Genomic DNA, 19,985 nt, shown 5'->3' on the forward strand with positions numbered 1-19,985 from the left:
GTAGGGACAGATTTCCTTCTGGTGATCTGACCAGAAAGAAGCTGAAATTTCCTCATCGTTCCTATTCTATGGGGACTTCATGGTCCAAATCAAGTATTTCAAGTCCTGAGGGAGCATGGTACCCAACTCTCAGCAGTGTGTCAGGGACCGGGACTAACTACCTCTGTTACTGAGTCTGTGGTACTGGTATCTCACTCAGCACTGGTTGCTTTGGCTCTGAGTACTTCAGCACTGGCTACTCTAGCACAGTTCATCCCTGCACTGATTTCTCAGCACCATCTTTCTTGGTGCCAAAATTGCATGCAATACTGGGAGACCTTTCAACTGCATTGGAGCCATAGTCTCTATTGCTATCCATGTTGCTGAAAACATCAACCATGGCACTAACCACCACCACTTCATCATTATTCGGCCCATCTTTGGTACTGATTAAGGTTCACATCACAGTGCATCCTGGGATTCTGGTAAGGGTAGTTCGTTATTTAGATTAGTACTCTTTCTCCTCATCTGATTCCGAAAACACCAGGGAGGGATCCCTTTTATTCCTCAAGGTGCCATATTAGCTTTCTGTATTAGATATTCATGGACTTCCTATATGCCTCAGACATCTAGGGCTTACAGAGATGGGCACACTTCCTGGTATCCTCCACGCTGACCTCTAGGTCCTTTTGCTTATAACATGTCCTTGTGGCTCTGTTGGAACCATTGGCGTTTCCACTGTGCCAAACTGCCCTCTGCACCCCAGTCTAGGGTTAGGATCATCTCTCTGGTGCCCTCTCAAGCAGCTAGGATTGCTCAAGTTGTTACCCATCAAACTGATCATATTGGTGAGTTATCAGAGGAGGAGCACACTATACCAGCTGCCATTTTATTGCCCCTCTGACCAAGGGATTGTTCCTTTCACACCCTCCCTGTCAGGTAGCTACTAGAGCTTTCAAGATTTGCGCTACTGTACAGCCAAATCTCTTGAACACTCTGTGGATGTGATGCAAGCAAGCTTCCACAAGCTTTTAGATAAACTGCATACATCCATTCCTGGTCTTTAGTGCTACCTATGAATGAAGCCGTGTTACAGCCAGCAATGAACACATGGCAGACTCCAACATCAGATGCACTGATTTTTAAGAAGGTGAATAAGAGATACCAGGTACCATCCACTGGCTTTATGTACCTGAATATCCACTCTGTGCCATGTTTGCTTGTGGTAGGCACAGCGCATGAGAAGAGCAGATAGCAACAGACAAAAATGACACTGATGGACAGTGACAAGTAACCAAAACAACTTGATTTATTCGAAAGAAAGAGAGCTGTTCATTGGCAAATTTGCAATTAAGGACTGCTAACTACCAAGCAGTTAGCAAGGTACAATTAAACTGGCAAAAGATCTCTGACTTTGCTGACAGACTTCCTCAAGAATGTAAGGAGGGCTTCAAATCCCTGATTTCCATGGGACAGCTGGTAGCCAAGATGTGTGTCCAGTCCCTGTGTTAGTTGCGTCTGGCACTGTGGCGTGGTCTGTGTCAACGTCTATCACAATGAGGAGAGCCTCCTGATTTCAGTCACTGGGCAGCCAAGAGAGGTGCAAATGACAATTGAAGTCCTCCCCTTTGAGAGCTCTGAATTCTTTAGCGCAAAGACATACAACACACTGCATTTGTTGAAAGACTCCCAGGCTACTCTTCATTCGCTAGAAAAATACAGAGCAGCTCCTAGAAGGAAGCTGGGAAGACCTCAATCACATTTGAGGCAGAGAACATCACCCAGCATCTTTTACCAGAGGTCCACTGAACTTCCAAGGAAGAGGCAGTACTTCTAAAAGAGAAGATCTTTGGTTTCTACATTAGCCACCAGTCATGCTGCAACCACTTCAAAGTAATTTTTGACAGGTTGATTAAGAGTTTTATCCGCACCACTACCCCACTGTTTAGAGACTGCCTTGAGTTCTTTCAGGAGGCATGCAGACCTACAACATCAGACTGCTGGGTTCTAAAATAATTTCAGTGGGGTACTTTCCGCAGTTCCATAACTTTCCCAGTCCCATTCCCTTATCTGCCTCAGTTCAGGGGCAGAGGCACTCACAAAAGTCTGTTACTTCAGGAAGTGGAATCCCTTCTTGCTCTCAGGCTAATAGAAGAAGTTCCACTACAGTACAGGGGAAGGATTTTTGTTCTATTTCTTAATCCCAAAGAAAGAAAGGGAGATGGCACTCTATCCTGGACTTGAGAAGACTCAGTGCCTTCATTTGACAGTTCAGGTTAGGAATGGTAGCCCTAGCCTTCATAATTTTATTGTTTGATCCACAGGAGTGGCTCATGGCTGTGAGATGTTTGCTCCCATAACTGTATCCACTGTGCTCACAGGAAATATCTGACGTTTCAGATATGACAGGCCCACTATTACTACAGGGCCCTATCTTTTAGACTGTCAACAGCACTGAGTTTTCACCAAATGCTTAGTGATGGTGGCAACTCACCTCAGAAAACAAAGAATAATAGTATACCTATATCTTGACAACTGGCTGATCCAAAGGAAGTCACGTCAACAAGTGGAGAATTCTGTTAATAAAAAGTTAGAGAATTTGATTGAGCTAAGCCTGCATATCAACAAAGAAATATCTGTGTTGCCAACTTAGAACTTATAGGGGCAGTGATAAACCTTCTCCAGCTGGAACTTACCTGACCCAAGAAAGATTTGACCCCATAACCATCCTTACCAACCAGTGGCAGAATCAACTACACACCTCAGTGAGGACTTATCTGAGTGTACCTCAGACTTATGGCTTACTGTATGTTCATCACACAGTCTGCCAGACTTCTTGCACTGCACGCGTGACTGACTGAAGTCAATGCGTTTACTAAGCAGACATCCTGTAGACATGTCAGTGCAAGTTTCTTCTGAAGTCCTTTCCTCGCTGTAGTGGTAGAATGATCTCAATCAAGTGTGCAAGGGAATGCACGTCTCACGAGGACTCTGATGACTGATGCATCCCTCAGAGGGTGGAAGCACATCTGGACCACCATCAGGTTCAAAGTTTATGGGCTTACAAGGAGACCAAATTGCCCATGTGTATTAGTATTCAGGGCAATTTGTCGAGCCTGCGCTGTGCTCCTGCCAGTGATTCAAAGTCTGTTAATACAAGTGTGTGTGTGTGTGTGTGTGTGTGTGTGTGTGTGTGTGTGTGTGTGTGTGTGTGTGGCTATATCTATCTATCTGTATACTCATAGAGCTACTATGTTTACATAAACAGACAGGGTGGAGCTTGATTGTCTCCTCCTGTGCCAGGATGCTGTTCAGCTCTGAATAGGTGCATCTGCCATCAGCTCTCGCCCATAGCACTATACCTCCTAGAACTACAAAATGCCTTGACAGATCTGCTGAGCAGAGAGCTTTCTGTGGACCACGAATGGCCTATGTGAAACATCTTTCAGGGATGGGGCCAACCATCAGGAGACTTCTTAGCAAAAGACATGAACAAGTAATGTCTCAATTCTGCTTTAGGTGAGGCCTAACTCCAAGATCCTTGTCAGGCACATTCTTCATTGCACAGTCTTCACGGATGATGTACCTTTCCAGCCCTCTGATTCAGAGGCCATTGAGGAATTTAAGACACTTATGGTAGCATCTGCTTAACCAAGACAATTCTGGTACCTGGATCTCATGGTCTTGCCAACTCACCTTCCCAAACGCTTACATCTTTTGTTAGACGTCATCTCCCAGGAGAATGGGAACATTCTGCATCCAGATCCATCCTCCCTTCATTTCACAACCTGGATATTGGCTGGATGATGGACATGAAGAGATTCTGTTCTTCAGATGTTCAAAACATCTTAATTCAAAATAGAAAGGATTCCACCAGACTAACACATGCTGCGAGGTGGAAGAAGTTCTTACTTTACTCTGCGTATACTTAGCAGCTCTATCAGCATACCACCACCCCTTCCAGGGATATACAGTTTTTTAACACTCAGCTGGGACTAGATTCCTAAAGGACCTTACACATGTTTTTCCCTCAGTTAAGGAGCCGCATTTCCCTGGATCTTAATGTGGTCCTAGGAGGTTTAATGGCTCCCCCGTTTGAGCTCTTTGCTACATTTATCCGTAAAGGCAGCATTTTAAGAAGCAATTGCATTAGACAGAAGAATTGAGATAATACAACCATTTACGGCAGATCCTTCATGTATGATTTTGCATAAGGATAACCCTTAGGCCCATCTCTAATTCCTGCCTACGTCTGGGAAAAATGTGCCAGCAACTGAGCATGGTATGCAGAACCCTCCCTCTAGTGGCCGGGACTGATGAAACTTGCGTGCTGAAATTGTGAAGGTATGAAAACCTGACCAGGTGGCTGCTCTGGATGTCTTTTTGTTGCATGTGATTCTTCAGGCCAGGCTTCCATGACTAAGTAAATTCCATGACTGAATAAAATAAATCTGGGGGAAGAGAGGAAGCTCAATGTGAGTGATTTCTACTTTAGAGATGGGCATGGGCTTTGGAGAATGTCACTATTCGGTGTGCAGAATAAATGTGGTAGTTTAGCTATTTCTAGAGGAGGGAGATTTTTAAAATTAACTGATAATTTGAGAATTACAAAATGAGATTCTTTCCTGAGTGGCATTATATCCTGCATCACAGGATTTGAAAAATCATTCATCCAGGGTGAGTAGGAAATTTTCTAGGATAAATGCCGTCAACTTCTGCAGAATCTTACCTTTCATTTTCTTGAGCATTATTATTAATTATTTGTATTTCATCAGTGACTAGAAGCACCAACTAAGATCAGGGTCCCATCGTGATAGGGGCAGTACAAACACAGAGAGAGAGAGAGTTCCAGCCCTGAAGAGTTTACAGTCTCAATGGACATGACAGACCAGGGGTACCAGAAAGGAACCATTATTATGGGGAACCGAGACACCAAGAGTTTGTGACTTGCCTACAGTCAGAGAGGAGTTTTGTGGCAGAGCTAGGAATTAAATCCAGGTCTCCTGAATTACCAGACAGTGCTTTAGCCACAAGGCCATCCTTCACTGTTTCTAGCACTTATGGTTGTGAAAATAACCTTCTACGTGTGAACAGAGATTAATTGCAGTACTGTTTTCCTAAATCTGTAGACCGATTGTGCCAGTGTTTCTCCATCTCCTCAGAGCTTTTCTAAGCCGTGTAAGAGAAAAATGGCCAAAATCCTGTTAGTTTTCACTTCCCTTTGAGGAGATTTGAAAGGAACCAGGTCAATTTTATGTTATTGTTTGTAGTTTTCACAAGACACAACAAAAAGTGTAAGACTCCTGGAGCTATTCACTATGGAGGGGGACTAAAAGCTGAAGTGTGAGGGAAGATTAGATTAGCATGCACAGCCACCCATCCCTTGCAACGAAACAGAGAAGGAGGCAGTATAAGAGACTCCATCCACATTGATAGAATCCAGAAGGTTGGGGGAAGTGTTAAATAGAGTGTAGGTCCACCCTTGTAGTAACCATGAGACGAAGGGTGAACATAGAGAGTTTGCTTCTCTTTCTTTCCAGTAGTCAGAGAAGGTTGGGTGTGTTTGGGGCTTCACACTTATCAAATTCTTATTAGTATGAGAGTGATATGAAAGATAAAGCTACCACACATGGTCCAAGGACCTGATAGGAATCCCCGCAAGCAATCCTCAGCTTTCCAAGCAACTGGGAAGGAATGGAGACTGTCTCTTCACCTGACCTGATCAGTGAGACACCCCTCTCCCAGTTTTTCATACAGCTGTGTCTATTAAGTATAGTCTTTCAACTATTAAGTGTCTGGTTAACTTTCCACTAACAGTGTGTCAGTGCATAGATATGAGTGAGAGTGTGCTAGAGGAGACAGAAAAGTGATGGGATTATTGACCAAAGAGAGAGCGTTGAGGGGAGAGAAGAAAGGAGTCACAGAAAACATATGGGAGGAGGTAGAGAACATTTCTGTAATAATAGAAAGAGATGAGAGGGTGGAGGCAAGAGGGAAGGAAAAATGGAAATACACTGTAGATGATTCAAAGAAAAATACACAATGATCTGTTCTGAGGAGTGGGTAGGGAAGTGAAGACAGGAAGGAAAAAATCACAACAGAAGCAAGAGAGTCATGGTCAATAGAGCTGGTCAGATAGTACTTGGCACTATATTATTCAGTTAATGTCACTGGCATTTGTAGAATAATTTCATTTGATACTTTTGTGGTATTTGGCTAGCACTAAAGATAGCCAAGCACTTTTTGGCAGTTACATTATTAGATAAACACTAGTAGAATTTATTCAATTTTTTGTTTATTTGATCAGCACTAATATTAAGTTACATCTTAAGAATATTATATAGAATGTTGATTCACAATATTTTACAAATAAATAGAGTATCCAACTGTTCCATTCCATTAAATTGCAGGAGGCCTGGCATTGGTGAGATATGGTGTTGGGCCTCAATACAGAAAGAAGTCATGTGAGAGGGACTTGGTGTGCTGTACCATTTAAGCTATTTTGTTAGATGAAGTAACTCCTTCAATAGAATGTTAAGGAAATCTCCTGAATATTTTAAACTTTTTATTTTTTAAGGGAGCTTTTCATATTGATGTTCCACATTTCTTTTTTCAGCTGTCAAGCGTTTAATGAAGGAAGCAGCGGAATTGAAGGATCCTACAGATCATTACCATGCACAGCCCTTAGAGGTTAGTTTCTATGTATACTGTGGCTGTTAGTTTGTCTCTACTGTATAACATCTAACATCATTTTTCTGCCTGGTTACTTTGCTTTAAGTCTATTCACAATATTTAATTTTGTTTTTGGAGATTAATAGATCTTATTAAAATGGTCAGATTCTTTTATTTTTTCCTTCCTTGAAAACTAACTGTAGCATTTTAAATCTAATGACACTTCATGGACTTGACTCACAAAAAAGTAAAAAGTACATAATAAAAGTTAAGATTATATCTAAATAGTTATGTCCCATTGTTGCAACATGTTTTTCCTCTGGGGATTGCATAACGCCATAATTTAAATGTGAAGTGGTTATACATCCAAAAAGAAGTTCATTCATGTTATGTTATGAAGTTACTCTAGCAGAAAGTTTAAGGCTGGATCCTGTAATTTGATTCACATGTGTGCAGTCCAGTCTGTACATGGAAGCCCATTGAAATAACTGGTGGTTCAGTATAAGCAGAAGGGAGTGTCTAGTTGAGGGTCTAGCCTTTAAAAAAAATTTCTTACCCGAAAGATGCTATCTATGCTGGAGTCTCAGTCCTGGAAGTATTGTAAAGAGTCAAAAATTTGAGGAAAGATGAAATCCTAGTGTTGGCAAGAACAAAACTTAAAAACAAAACCAACAAACCTCCTAATGATTTATCTGTTAAACTATTGTAGAGCTTCTGATTTTAGGTTATAGCTGAAACCTTCCCCACCCTCCACTTAAAAAAAAAAAAAAAAAAAGAAAAATAGGTGTTTATCCAATAAACACCAGAAAAACAATGGAAATGGTTATTTGTATTTATGGGCTTGTCTACATGGAACAGTAATGTGGACTATGGGGGTGTGATTTTTAAAGCGCATTAATGTGTTGCATGTTAATTTGTACTTGTAGACCCTGCTGGTACAAACTAAACTTAAGGTTCCCTAGTGTGCCTTAATGTAGTGCTGTTTGAAACAGTACTATGTTTAAGTGCACTAGGGAATGTTACAAAGAGAGAACTCATTACAATATATAAAGAGAGAGAGAGAGCCCTGAAAACCCTCAATTTTCGGACATCTACATACAACTCAAAAACTTCTAAAAGTAAACCTTGAAAAACAGAAGCCCTAAATGTTGGGAGCTTCTGAGGTGTTGCCATTTGGTGGAATTTTTGCAGGAAAACTTAGTGCACTTAACATGCTTTTGGGTGCTATAAAATGCAGATTATTGTTATTGACTAGCTTTTGTTTGTACTTGCTGTTTTTCTCCTGAATAATCATTTAGGTAAAATATCAACTTTCATTTTTCACTTATTTAATTTTTCACTTATTTTTGTTTTATTTTAATTCCAGTGTTTTAAACCAAGCTCAGGGCTAATACAGCACCTGGATTTTTGGAATAGTAAGAATACAGAGGCCTATTTCAGGATGTCATTTACTAGTAGTTTGCATGAATGTGTTGATTCTTTGTTAGGACAGTCTCTCCTGGGGAGAGAACAGTGAGAGGCAAAAACTCAATAAATGGTGATAGTACTATTCTGTCCTATCAGGAGTGATAAGTAGATGGGCAAACACAGCATTGTGATCTCAGCATTAGTCATGAGTAGGGGTATGATTTTGTCACAGTGCTGGTCACCACTGTCACGGAACCTGTGAATTTTGCTGTTGATTTCAACTCAACTGTGAAAACAGTGAGCGTGTCTTATGTAAACAGGAAGTGATCGTGACTTTTTGGCGGTGTAAGTGGAAGTGAAAAAGTTAGTGGTTGGAATATGCAAACCCTTAAATAATGGTAAATAGTGAATGACAACAACAGCAACAAAATATGAGTAAAAACTGGCAAAATTAAGTGCTAAGCAATGAGCACAGTAATACTCCCAAACATTTAATGAAAGCAAAGGAAAGTTATTTTGTATGTGATACAGCATATGTGTTGATTTTGCCATATATACTATCTGTGACAATTTAGCATTTGGAAAGTGCAACACATAAGTACAAATAAGAGGTGTTACAAGTGGAGGAAAACAGAAATCTGGAATGTCAGAAAACAGAATTGTTTACTACTTAAGATTGAAGAGCAGCTTTACAGGAGTTATGAAGCTTTCAGATTAATGGAAGTTTTCTCTGCCTCTTGCATGCGCTTGACAATTCAAAATTCAGAGGATTTTTAGAATGTAGTCAGGAACACACATTGGAGTTATACCTAGTGCAGACCAGTTTAGAAAGTTTTACTTACCGAAGGATTTTGAATATTACGAAGTAATATCTTTTATTGGACCAACTTCTGTTGGTGAGAGAGACAAGAGAAATTTGTCCAATAAAAGATACTACCTCATCCACATTGTCTCTCTAATATCTTGGGATTAACATGGCTACAACACTACTTACGTTCAAGAAATAAAAGGAAAGTTGCAATGCCTTTGAAGGAATCAGCATGATAGCGGATTAAACTATTGATGCTGAAGACAGATATGTGCTTAATATTCTCACCATCTCTGGCCCAACAACCAGTGACAATGACGTTACTTCAGCTCCAGGTGAACAAAACAAGCTGGAAGTATTTTTGTTGAATTGTGAGGTCTTGGAAGCAATTAATTTAAAACAGTGAGCCAGGCAATAAGGGAAAATGTTGAGAAATTCACAATTGATTTGCATGATTTGATTTCATTATTGCATTTCTGACAGATAATGCCTCCTACATTGTGAAAGCTTGGGATCAAGGTTTGAAATCTTTGTTTTTAAATGCAGTACACTTGATGTGTATGTGCATTTGCTTACCCTTGTTGGCAATTTGTGTTGGAAAATACTTTTTTAAAAGTAAATGAATTTGTTGTGGCTTGTGGCTATAAAATAGGCTTTCACTGTCTGCCCCACAAGGAAAGCACAGTATTGTATGTTTCTAGTTGAAAAAAGGAAAAGTCCTTGCATCCCACCAACCCTTGTAATAAGCAGATAGAATAACTAGTTTAAAGTAGCTCTTTCACATTTTGAATGTGCTAAGGATTACATTTCATTTATTACAATAGTAGTTAATTTGTTGTGGGGATTAATCTCTGCCAGTCTGCAGCAGTTAGAAGCTCTGAAAGAATTAGAGACTCTAAAGGAATTGGCATGATAAATCATGAATACATTCACAGTTTATGAAGCGCCCACAATTCAGGCTCATCAGGTGAAAAATGACTGCGTGATCTTGTGCTGTGGGCTGAGAGCTGTACTGAAACTTGCCAACAACCAAAAACTGCATTTTTAGAAAGCGCAACAAAAAATAAGTCATACAGGGAAACTGACTCAACCTCCCGCTTTTGCCAACCTGCTGCTGCTTTTTTCAATGCATGCTGTGTTTTTGAGCCAAATGAAATAACATCTTAACGTTTGTGAGACCACAGTATTCTAATGTACCCCACTGTTTGAAGGCATCATTCCAACAACAGAGAGTAATATTGGACTTACTATAAGGCAGTTCCAGAACTATGGAATAAGAATGTCTTACAGTTCTGGAGAAGCATGAAACCCCGATTTTCTGTTTTTGCAGTAGTTGCCCTGTGGTGCTTTGCAGGCCCTGTCAACAGCATGGACGCAGAACAGTTGTTCTCATTTTTTAATAACGTACTCAGAGGTAACAGACGTTGCATCAAAAGTGATGATCACCTAATGAGTAACTTACTGTACCAAAAATCTCAGCCATGTGCAAATGGAAATTCACCAAAAAGGATGGTGAAGTTACTTTGTTATAAAGTTAAGCACTTTCCCATTATTATTGTTTGAAAAAAGTATTGTACAAAAAGAATAAAATTCCAAAATAGTTTGCTTTACAACGAAAAGAAAAATACATCACTATTGTCTACATGAACATTCGGTTTGTGGCATGCTGCAGTGTAAATCTACCCCGCACTAGCCTTCTGCAGACAAACTGTCCATGTATACTCTGCTGATATGCATTAACAAGTTGATCTACTCCCGCTTTGGTTTACTCCCATTTCACAGAGGACTAGATTAAAAGGCATTGACGAACTGTAGAGTCCTACCTCAGGTTGTCGTGAACTAAATGTTCATGTAGACAGTTTGTTCAGCAGACATGTTACATTGTTGTGTTAATAAATGCATATATGTTCACATTCATTTTAATTATGCATTTTGTTGCCGTGATCATAGTGTGAAATCTGTTTTTGAAATGTGACTGCTGTGAATGATGCATAGCTTCACCTTGACAAAATCGTATCCCTATGCACGAGGTGTTGAGAGCAAGACTCTCTTGATGCTGATGATAACACCAGGCATACTTGGCTACTTACCGAATATGTACATGTTATGTCCATTGCAAGCCTGATGTTTGTGATGTTCAAACTAGCCAAAAATAGACTTAAAGAACCACATAGAAATTGCAATTGTAACACAGTAAGTAAGTAATGACACTTTCTGAATTGACTTCAAAGGAAATATGTATTGCCCCTTAACTATAGCTGACGTAATGCTGCACTGTCTTATAGTAGTTATCCTCATTTAGCTTTTTTCTGATTTTTAATGTTTAATTTTTGCTATTCTACAGAGCTACAGTCCACGCTTGGTTTAAGAAAGTAATGATTGTCTGTTTTTATCCTGCTTGTGATCTGTCCGTGCCTAGGGTAGCCCACCTGGAAATGCCAAGGTCAGGGCAGGCTGTAAAAAGGAGAGTAGATTGTCCCAAACTGGTGGCTAACACTGCAGTTAAATTCACCAACTAGTCACAAACAATGCTTCTGACTCCCGACAGTGGTTATCAAGAAGCTAAACAAAAAAATTACACAGCTCCCTTTACTGCATTTTAATCTCTGGCTCCCAGTCAGCAATCAGGGCCAGTAAAAAGATAAGTTATTTAAAACTCTATTCCCTTTACCAAAATGTTCTCCTGACCCCAAAGGGTCAGCCACATTGCCAGATCAATATAAGTTCGTATCTTACCCAAAATATCATGCTGCCAGCCAATCCTTTAGGAATTAAAACTAAGGGTTCATTATAAAAGGAAAGAAACAAATGCTAAGAGAAATGTGAAATGCTCAAAGCAATCAGATACATACAAATGACTGTGAAGTCCATATATATCAAATTCTCAGTAGAATTGTGGAGTCTGCAGGCTTGTACACTCCCTCTGAAGTACTTCAGTACCTGGATGGGTTTCAGTCCTTTGTTTCACAGCTTCAGTTGTAAATGAGTTGATCCAGAGGTAGGAAGCAGGAATGAAGACAATATGGGGATGGTACAGCTGCCTATTATGTCCCTTCGCCATGCTGCTGCCCCGAACACAGCCATACAGCACATGGCATGGAAAAGCCTCAGAGTCCCCTGTCCCTGATCATGTTCTTACATGTCTTGGTGACTCATAAGGTGTAGCCTCTGGGTTCTTTCACTGGATTCATATTTATAGTACCTTTCAGTTCCCTTGATTGGCCATTAAGTAGGCTTAGTGCTGCTGCCATCCTGTCTGGGGTGTCATCAGAAACACAGCAGAAGATGAAATATCTATGTATCATACATATTTTGAACTTATAATAAACACTGATACATATATGTAAATGTGCTTATCAATTTTAGCGAATTAGAATATTTCCAACAGTACCTGACATGGCATATCTCATACAAATTATTGTAATTTTGCAATATTGATATTAAATAATATTATAAATGATCCCTTATATATCAGACAGCATCACACTGCTGTTTCTGACTTGTGTGCTTTTGTTTTTTCATTTTTTAGGATAATCTTTTTGAATGGCATTTTACTGTTAGAGGCCCTCCAGATTCAGATTTTGATGGAGGAATTTATCATGGACGAATAGTACTACCACCAGAGTATCCCATGAAACCACCAAGCATCATTCTGTTAACAGTAAGAATATTTAGTGGTCATCCTTTACATACAGTCATTTCAATTAGAATAACCTTAAAAGCCTTCAACAATTCATTTTTGACAATATTAGAGAGGTCACTTAGAGAAAAGTGCAGAATTGTGTGTGGCTTTTTGTTTTATTTATCCACTTGTATACCTATAGATGAGACTAAATGAAATATGAAGACTATTTATGCAAGATTATGTGCATTACAGAAGAGCCACTGTAAGATGAACTTAGTGCTTTGACCACTGAAAGGGGATGGAAAATAGTTCCCCTAGTGTACTGCTGCTGTAGGAGGCATAATGCCATTTGATTCACTTTGGAATAGTGATGTAGGCAGGGAAAATTACCTATGTTGCTTGCTCAAATGTTGCGTATAGTAACTGTCATTAAATTACACAATCTTCTGTTTTTTAAAATGCTTGACATTCTTATTTCAAGGTCAGAAAAACAATGAGAAACAGTGGATGAAAAAACAAATTTAGTAGGTTTACTATCCATAATTTCAGTTGATATCAACGAGAGCTGCATGTGCTCAAAACCACACAGGATCTTGCCCCAAATTTATGTCAGGAGGGTGTGTGTGTGTGTGTGTGTGTGTGTGTGTGTGTGTGTGTGTGTGTGTGTGTGTGTGTGTGTGTGTGTGTGTGTGTGTGTGTGTGTGTGTGTGTGTGTGTGTGTAAGAATATTAAAGTTGCAAAGACAAGCACTCAAAACTTAAGAAATACCAGAATTAAGGTTACTTGTGCAACCTTAATTCAGAACCCTTGTGCATATGCATTAAGATACAAGAATGGAAAAAATAGTATGTGATCATATAATTAGAGATTGTCTCCATAATTAAATTATATGAAGTGGACCCATATTGACACCTCTACTTGGGTTGTCAGCAGGGTTTTGGACCTTTAGATCCATAGTACAGACCTCTACCACTTGAGTTAATGGAGTAACTGGTAGTAGTATTAGGTTGTTATCCTCTTTGTGGACCAGCCACTAGAAAAGTATATGTCTCATCCCCTTCAAGTAGGTTTAACAGCTGTTTGTTGATAGCAGAGGAATGTTAGATGCTCAGGATTCCTGAGTTCAATTCCAGGTTTTGAAGGCGAGCTTCCTATAGTGGTTATGGACTTAATGTCCCTGGTCCCTCAGCTTGTTCCTGTCCTCTTCTGCTTCCGTCCACCCTGGTTCCTGCCCCCCCCCTCCCCCAAATTTATCCCCACTCCCTGGTCCTTCCCTCTTCCCCTTCTCCCTCTACTTTCCGATTCCTTCAATTTCTTTACCTACTCTGCATTCAAATTTGGCTGCTCCTCCATGCCGGCTGTGTGCCAGCTGGGGAGCATAGAAAGCACAGGAAGGACAGTCTCTCTGCTTTCAGTCCTGTACCCCATTCCACAGCAGACCCCAGCAGCTCAGAGGAGTAATTGCAGGGAAGATCTGCCTAAACCCCTGGAGCCCTGGAGTTAAGCATGCGCGGTGCAGATAGAATCGTCGTCACGTCACGTCACGTCACACACACACACACACACACCCCCCCCCCCCCCGGCAAGATCAGCCTCATGTGGACACAGCATGGATTTGGCAAATTTTGGGCTAGATCATAAACAGCTGAAAACAGGGTGTTATGATGAAAAGTATCGAGCTACCTTAGCTAGAGATTTTGCTACCAAATCTGCCTGTATGTATGACTTGAGTTAGCCTTTCACCTTTTGCCAACACTTAAAAATATGTTTTGGCAAAGCATGAGGCCTTAACTTCTAAATTCTTTTATATGGTTCAAGAATTGATTATGATCATCCATTATTAATCAATTTAAGTAAATTTTCCATAGCATTCTTGGCTTTTAAAGCATTGAAATTATTCTTATTTGTCATATTAAATGTTGCAGATCTTAAAAGTGAAACATAGACCTCACTTTTGGAGAACTTCTGACATTTATATTATGTTTAAAAGATAAGACTAGAAATGGGAGATTGTCTTCAGTGCTTTGTGCAACAGCAGCAAGAGTAGCTTCAGCAACTCTAAGCTAGCTTTATATGGTTGTCATTTGTACAGTTGTTAATTGATGTTTGCAAACATTTACTTGAAAATATTTTTACAGCTTAGTATTTTTAGTAGAAGTTAGTTTAACAAGGAATATTTGGGTTGAAGAAATGTCTTTTGTTTTTCTTCCCCCGACTCCTTTCCTGAAGGCCAATGGCAGGTTTGAAGTAGGGAAGAAAATTTGTTTAAGCATCTCAGGACATCACCCTGAAACATGGCAGCCTTCATGGAGTAGTGAGTATTGACTTAATATTCACTATAATTCTTCTTCAGCAAAACACTGATGGACACCAACAAAACTGGTTTTCAGAATTACATTCTTTGTGAAATTATCCATGATCTTATCTCAGTTTTATTCTGTGCTCATTATCGTATCATTTATGCACATTGCTTGATGTATGGGCTAATCTCTGATGACATGAGAAGAATTTCTTCTACTTACTCCCCTGACCTCGAGGAGACACTGGAAATAACATGGCTTCAGCTTCTGTCATTTACAGAGAAATAAGTAGAAGAGAGGGAAGAGGCACATGGTTTTAGTGTTGTCATTTGTCTTGGATAAGTTGATAACTAAACTTTGAATCTAATGCATTATCTATTAAGCTTGCAAAAAGTTTCTTTATAAACAAACCTTAGTTGAATTGACAACAGATAGTATCTTCTTATGGAATCTATCGGTTCACAGGACTAAAAAAAAAATTCCAAGACAATACCATATCTGCTGAATGCCAACTAATTGTATGTTTCTCCAGTGGTAAGGTAAAGGGTAAGTAGGAGCCGGTGCTGTGAGCACTTCCTCTTCTGTTTCAATCTAATTTAACCACTCATGTAATTTTCTATTCAGGTCAGCAGGGCTGGCCTTTAGGGCCTGAAAACTGCAAAACTATGCCCCAACTCTGTTGTGGGACCCCATAAATGTCCATATTAATCTCCATTTTTAATCGAAATAAGGAAAAAACTCACTGCGTTTGTAGAGGTCACCTGGGTGTAAATTAATCACCAGGATTGAAAGTATGCTACCCTAATTTTCTGTAAACAACATGGGTTATTCACAGTTTCCACCACAGTTGCCTGGAACTAGGCTTTGGGGCCTGTATAGCTCATGATCATAAGTCCCGTTATTTTTTTTTGTGGATGCCAAGACCGTGGCTACCAGTGATACTAGGCTGCCCTGGGTTCTGCAGATGAAATGGTTCCTCTCGCTGAGTTGCCAGAATAGTCTCTGGCACAAGCAGGGATACTGCACGTTTGCAGGCAGCCAAGCCAAAGCAGACAGAAGTAGGAAGACTGTCTCCTTCAACTTGAGCAGCAACTATGGCATACTGGGGAAGCCGGCCTCCCACCCTCCTTCAGCAGCACTCTTCCTCAGTCTTGTGAGAAGAGTGGAAACCAGGAAGTGCCATAGGAGGAGAAATCTGATAGGAAGAATGTAAAGGAGACTGATCTCAAGAGAGAGAAAAAGATGGGGTGCCCAGGAAAGAGGTGGTATGCTTAAGATCAGTGGTGAGGTGTGAATTGGTGTGCAAGAGAGGTATAGGGAGGACTTGGAAGAGACAATGGAATACAAGTGGGATCAAGAGGGGTGGAGATCAAGAGAAGTATGGTGAACTATTGATATTTATTTGCCCCAGGTAAATGAGCATTTTAAAATGTTATAAAGATTGCTTATATAAAACATTTTTAGCTTTGTTTTAAATGTATAGTGATGAAAGGTACTTTGAATCCTATTTTACTTCCTTGTCTGGTCACTTTAAGTTTTCCTTCAGAATCAGCTTGATGAATGGTGATTTAGTAGTGTGGTCACATGAGTGACATGACTTGAAATTCTGTCATGGCACACTGCACTAAATGAACTCTCTAAGAAGAGAGGAGGATCCAGCACACTGAGTTTAAAATGACTGAATGATTTTTTGCATGTCTCATTGCAGTATACTTTTTATACTTTTTTCTGAAGTGGGAAGAAGAGGAATCATGCAGCAGGACGCAGTGCACAAGGCCATATCTTTTTGTATTTTTTTCCCTTCATCTCTCCCTGTTTGTTTTTATAGCATATTGTTAATCATTTGTCTCTTCCATGGATATAAATTGCAACTTAAATATATTGAAAGGATTAAATTCTATGACCAGAGTATTGTGGAAAACCAGGATTTATATAATTTTGCATGAATCAGCATGTTCTGCTGAAGCAGAATTACAGCTACAAATGCTTTGAGACTGCAGAATCTCAGGGGTTCTATTAGTTGACCAGTTTTTCAGTCTGCTTAATATCTTTAAAACTTTTTTTCAACGATTGTTGAGGGCTTTTGTGGGCAGGATATATGCTATTGTGATATTTATTATCTGTGGGCTTGCAGGTTAATTTTCTTAGGTATTATCCAACTGGGTAATACTTCTGTGATTTGCCTATTTAATTATTGTTATGGTGCCTTACGTTTTCATGTAGGCATTCTTTTATTATATATATAAACAGTTGTAATAAATCAAAAGAAATGTACAGATCACAAGCATGTTACGTGCATTGCAGACACATAGAAAAACTAATCCTTGTCCCAAAATGCTGACAGTCGAAAGCCAAAATTCAGCAAATGACTGTACATGGGCCTTGCTGACTTACTCTCCTTATTATGGCCCTTTTCCACCCTATTTCCTCCCTCCTTGTTTTGAACTCTACTGTTCATTTTGACACATTATTTCTATGGCCCTTAGCCTTCCTTTTCAGTCTCTATCCTCTGCCCCCAGTACCTCTTCCATCAGCCATCACTTCATCTCCCCTTACCCCTTCAATCTATGACTCCTTGCTGTAAAAGAAAAGGGATTTTTCTTGTATTATTTTTTATACCAATTTTGTATATCGTTGTTGGTTTCGGTGTAATTATAAGAAATTTTTCTTCAAACAATGAATTTTAAAGGCAAAACTCCTTACTTCACTCCCTCCCTCCCCCAGTCTAGACTAAATTAAGTAACAATTCTGGTAAAAACTTAGTTTGAATTTTTTTTTTCCAATTTCAGTAAGGACAGCTTTACTAGCCATTATTGGTTTTATGCCAACCAAAGGAGAAGGAGCCATAGGATCCCTAGACTACACACCTGAGGAAAGAAGAGCACTTGCTAAGAAGTAAGTCTTGTGTTTTTAATATCTCCAACAGTTATTAGTGTTAGTAATTAAATTTGTTAGTCTTTAAAGTGCTACAGAACTCTCGTAGTTTTTAGTGTAAACATCATAGATCTGTAGGAAAGAGGATTTCCTTTTTTCTGATCTGAATAATGACTTCTAGGACTGTCAATCAATGGGAAATAAGCAACTATATATTATGATGATTATTGTTGTCAATTTATTTTGTCAGTGCCACCAGTATGCTTGTATCACTGTGACTGCTTTCTGGTCTTCTCTTTCCACAAATTTGTTTTGCCTTCGACATCAGTTTCCTTTAATAACTTTTAAGTTTGTGAAGGTTTTCTTTCTGCACACCAGGCTTATAAGCTGTTACCTTATCATGTAATGTCTACAAGAAAATGGTACTAGTAGGAGTGCTAATGCCATCTGTATGTTTGTCACTGCAGCCCAATAGAATGTCTTGCCAAATACATTTCTTCCTAAAAAAGAGAGAAGCAAAATGAAAGTATGAGTTTTCAGGACCAGTGCCTGGTCTCAGTTGTCTAATTGCAGAATTAAGAAAGTGGATCAGTGGATCTCACTTCGCATATCAAGGCAAGATCCCTTGCTCCTTACTCTCAGAGCTTCTTAACTGGACCTTTTTGAAATTCTAGTTCCAATGAAGGGAAACTCTAAGTTGCCTTACTACCTCAAAAGTGAAATGATTCTGTGGAATCACTACAGGAGTTTGATATCATACCTGGCTAGAGCTCTATGGATGAATCTACAGGATATGCAGAGCACTATTTCAGACCAGAAATTCATTTCATGGAAGTTCCTAAAGAAAGTGGACCTTAGTCTTTTAATTTTTGGCTTCCTTAGTGCTGCAGTCTTACACTTAAATAAGCCTTCCATTAGTAACAATGAGAGTCCTGTAGCACCTTAAAGACTAACAAATTTCTGTGGGCATAAGCTTTTGTGGGCTGTAACCCACTTCGTCAGATGCAAGTGGGTTGCAGCCCACGAAAGCTTATGCCCGCAGAAATTTGTTAGTCTTTAAGGTGCTACAGGACTCTCGTTGTTTTTGCTGTATACAGACTAACATGGCTACCCCTCTGGAAACTTCCATTAATGTTATGCTTTTAGATATGACAGCACTCTCGGCAGTGTGGTTGAATAACCAATGTGAAATGTTGTGCTAAATTAAACCACTTCTGCCTGCCGTTCCAAAGGATTGATTCAGTAGAGCAGAGTAGGTTTTGAAGTTAGGACTCAGCATACTAAAAATGGACAAAAGGCTGATGCTAGAGATTTATTTCCTTAACAGTTCTGGGGTGCACAGGTATCACAACAGATTCCATTTGCTAATATCACCCTCAGTCTTGGAATCCTTTAACAGGCTTCTGCTTTTATTACCACATCAGACTCAAGCTTCCTTTTCTCACCTTCAGGGCCCTTAACAACTCTTTATCTGTCTTGTCTCTTATTTCATTGCCCCCTACTCTGCCAGTGATGCCAACTAGATTTCTCACACACCCTATCTCAATTTGTGGTGCAGTTCAGATCAACAAGGGGTTGTCACTGCCTGCCCTGTAGCCCTGGGTGCCTTAAATGCTCTGCTGCTGTGGCTCACAGCTCAGACATCAACTGCCAACAGACAAGCATGTGGTCCTGATTCAGCACTCTGACCCCAGCAGCCTGCCTACAACACAACAGCTCCACCCTGGTCTCCACCAGCCTTGGTTACTACTTGCAGGGTGACCCAGCATACCCCCAGTGCCAAATTTCCCCAAAACCATTGCCCCTGACATGTCCAGCTCTCCTGGAACATTCAGAGGAGTATTATGGTCCTTTTCTCCTTTAAAGAGACAAAAGCACAGCAGCTTGTTGCCCTAACTGGAGTTAAGTCACTTCAATTCAAACACAGCACTGGGTTGGCTTAGATTAAAAGTAAAACAAGTTTATTAACAAAAAGAGAGGTTCTAAGTGAGTTCAAGTACAAGGGATAAAAGACAAAATGGTTACGAGAAAATGAAAGTAAAATATGCTGTCTAATGGCTAAGACATAACTCAATAAGTTACTGCCTTGGTTTCAGGTAGATTTTTTACTTATTTTTTTCTTTCTTGCCATGGCTGTCTTTTCTCATTCAGGACCTTTCACAGAAGTACAAGATGCTGGTTTCCCTTGTTGTCTTGGTGAAAGATCTTTTCCTAAGCAGGTTTCTCACCTATATTCCTCTTCCAGAGATTTCAGCCATCTTGGCTGAATGACCCTTCTTTCTCAGCTTGCAAGAGCTGTGGCCTCTTGTCTGTCCAGTGA

The 19,985-nt window shown here is 39.8% G+C and overlaps 1 protein-coding gene across 1 annotated transcript in view; it reads left to right on the forward strand.

The window, feature by feature from the left end:
- UBE2J1 (ubiquitin conjugating enzyme E2 J1) overlaps window positions 1-19,985 on the forward strand; it is a 62,302-nt gene that overhangs the window by 15,279 nt on the left and 27,038 nt on the right. The window contains exons 2-5 of the mRNA XM_067530018.1: window positions 6,596-6,669; window positions 12,396-12,527; window positions 14,721-14,805; window positions 17,581-17,686. Coding sequence (XP_067386119.1) covers window positions 6,596-6,669; window positions 12,396-12,527; window positions 14,721-14,805; window positions 17,581-17,686 — 397 coding nt within the window. The remainder of the gene's footprint in view (window positions 1-6,595; window positions 6,670-12,395; window positions 12,528-14,720; window positions 14,806-17,580; window positions 17,687-19,985) is intronic.

This window comes from Emydura macquarii, unplaced genomic scaffold (genome assembly GCF_026122565.2).
Source record: "Emydura macquarii macquarii isolate MOO-44397 ecotype Brisbane River unplaced genomic scaffold, CSIRO-AGI_Emac_v2 contig_3019, whole genome shotgun sequence".
NCBI lineage: Eukaryota > Metazoa > Chordata > Testudines > Chelidae > Emydura > Emydura macquarii.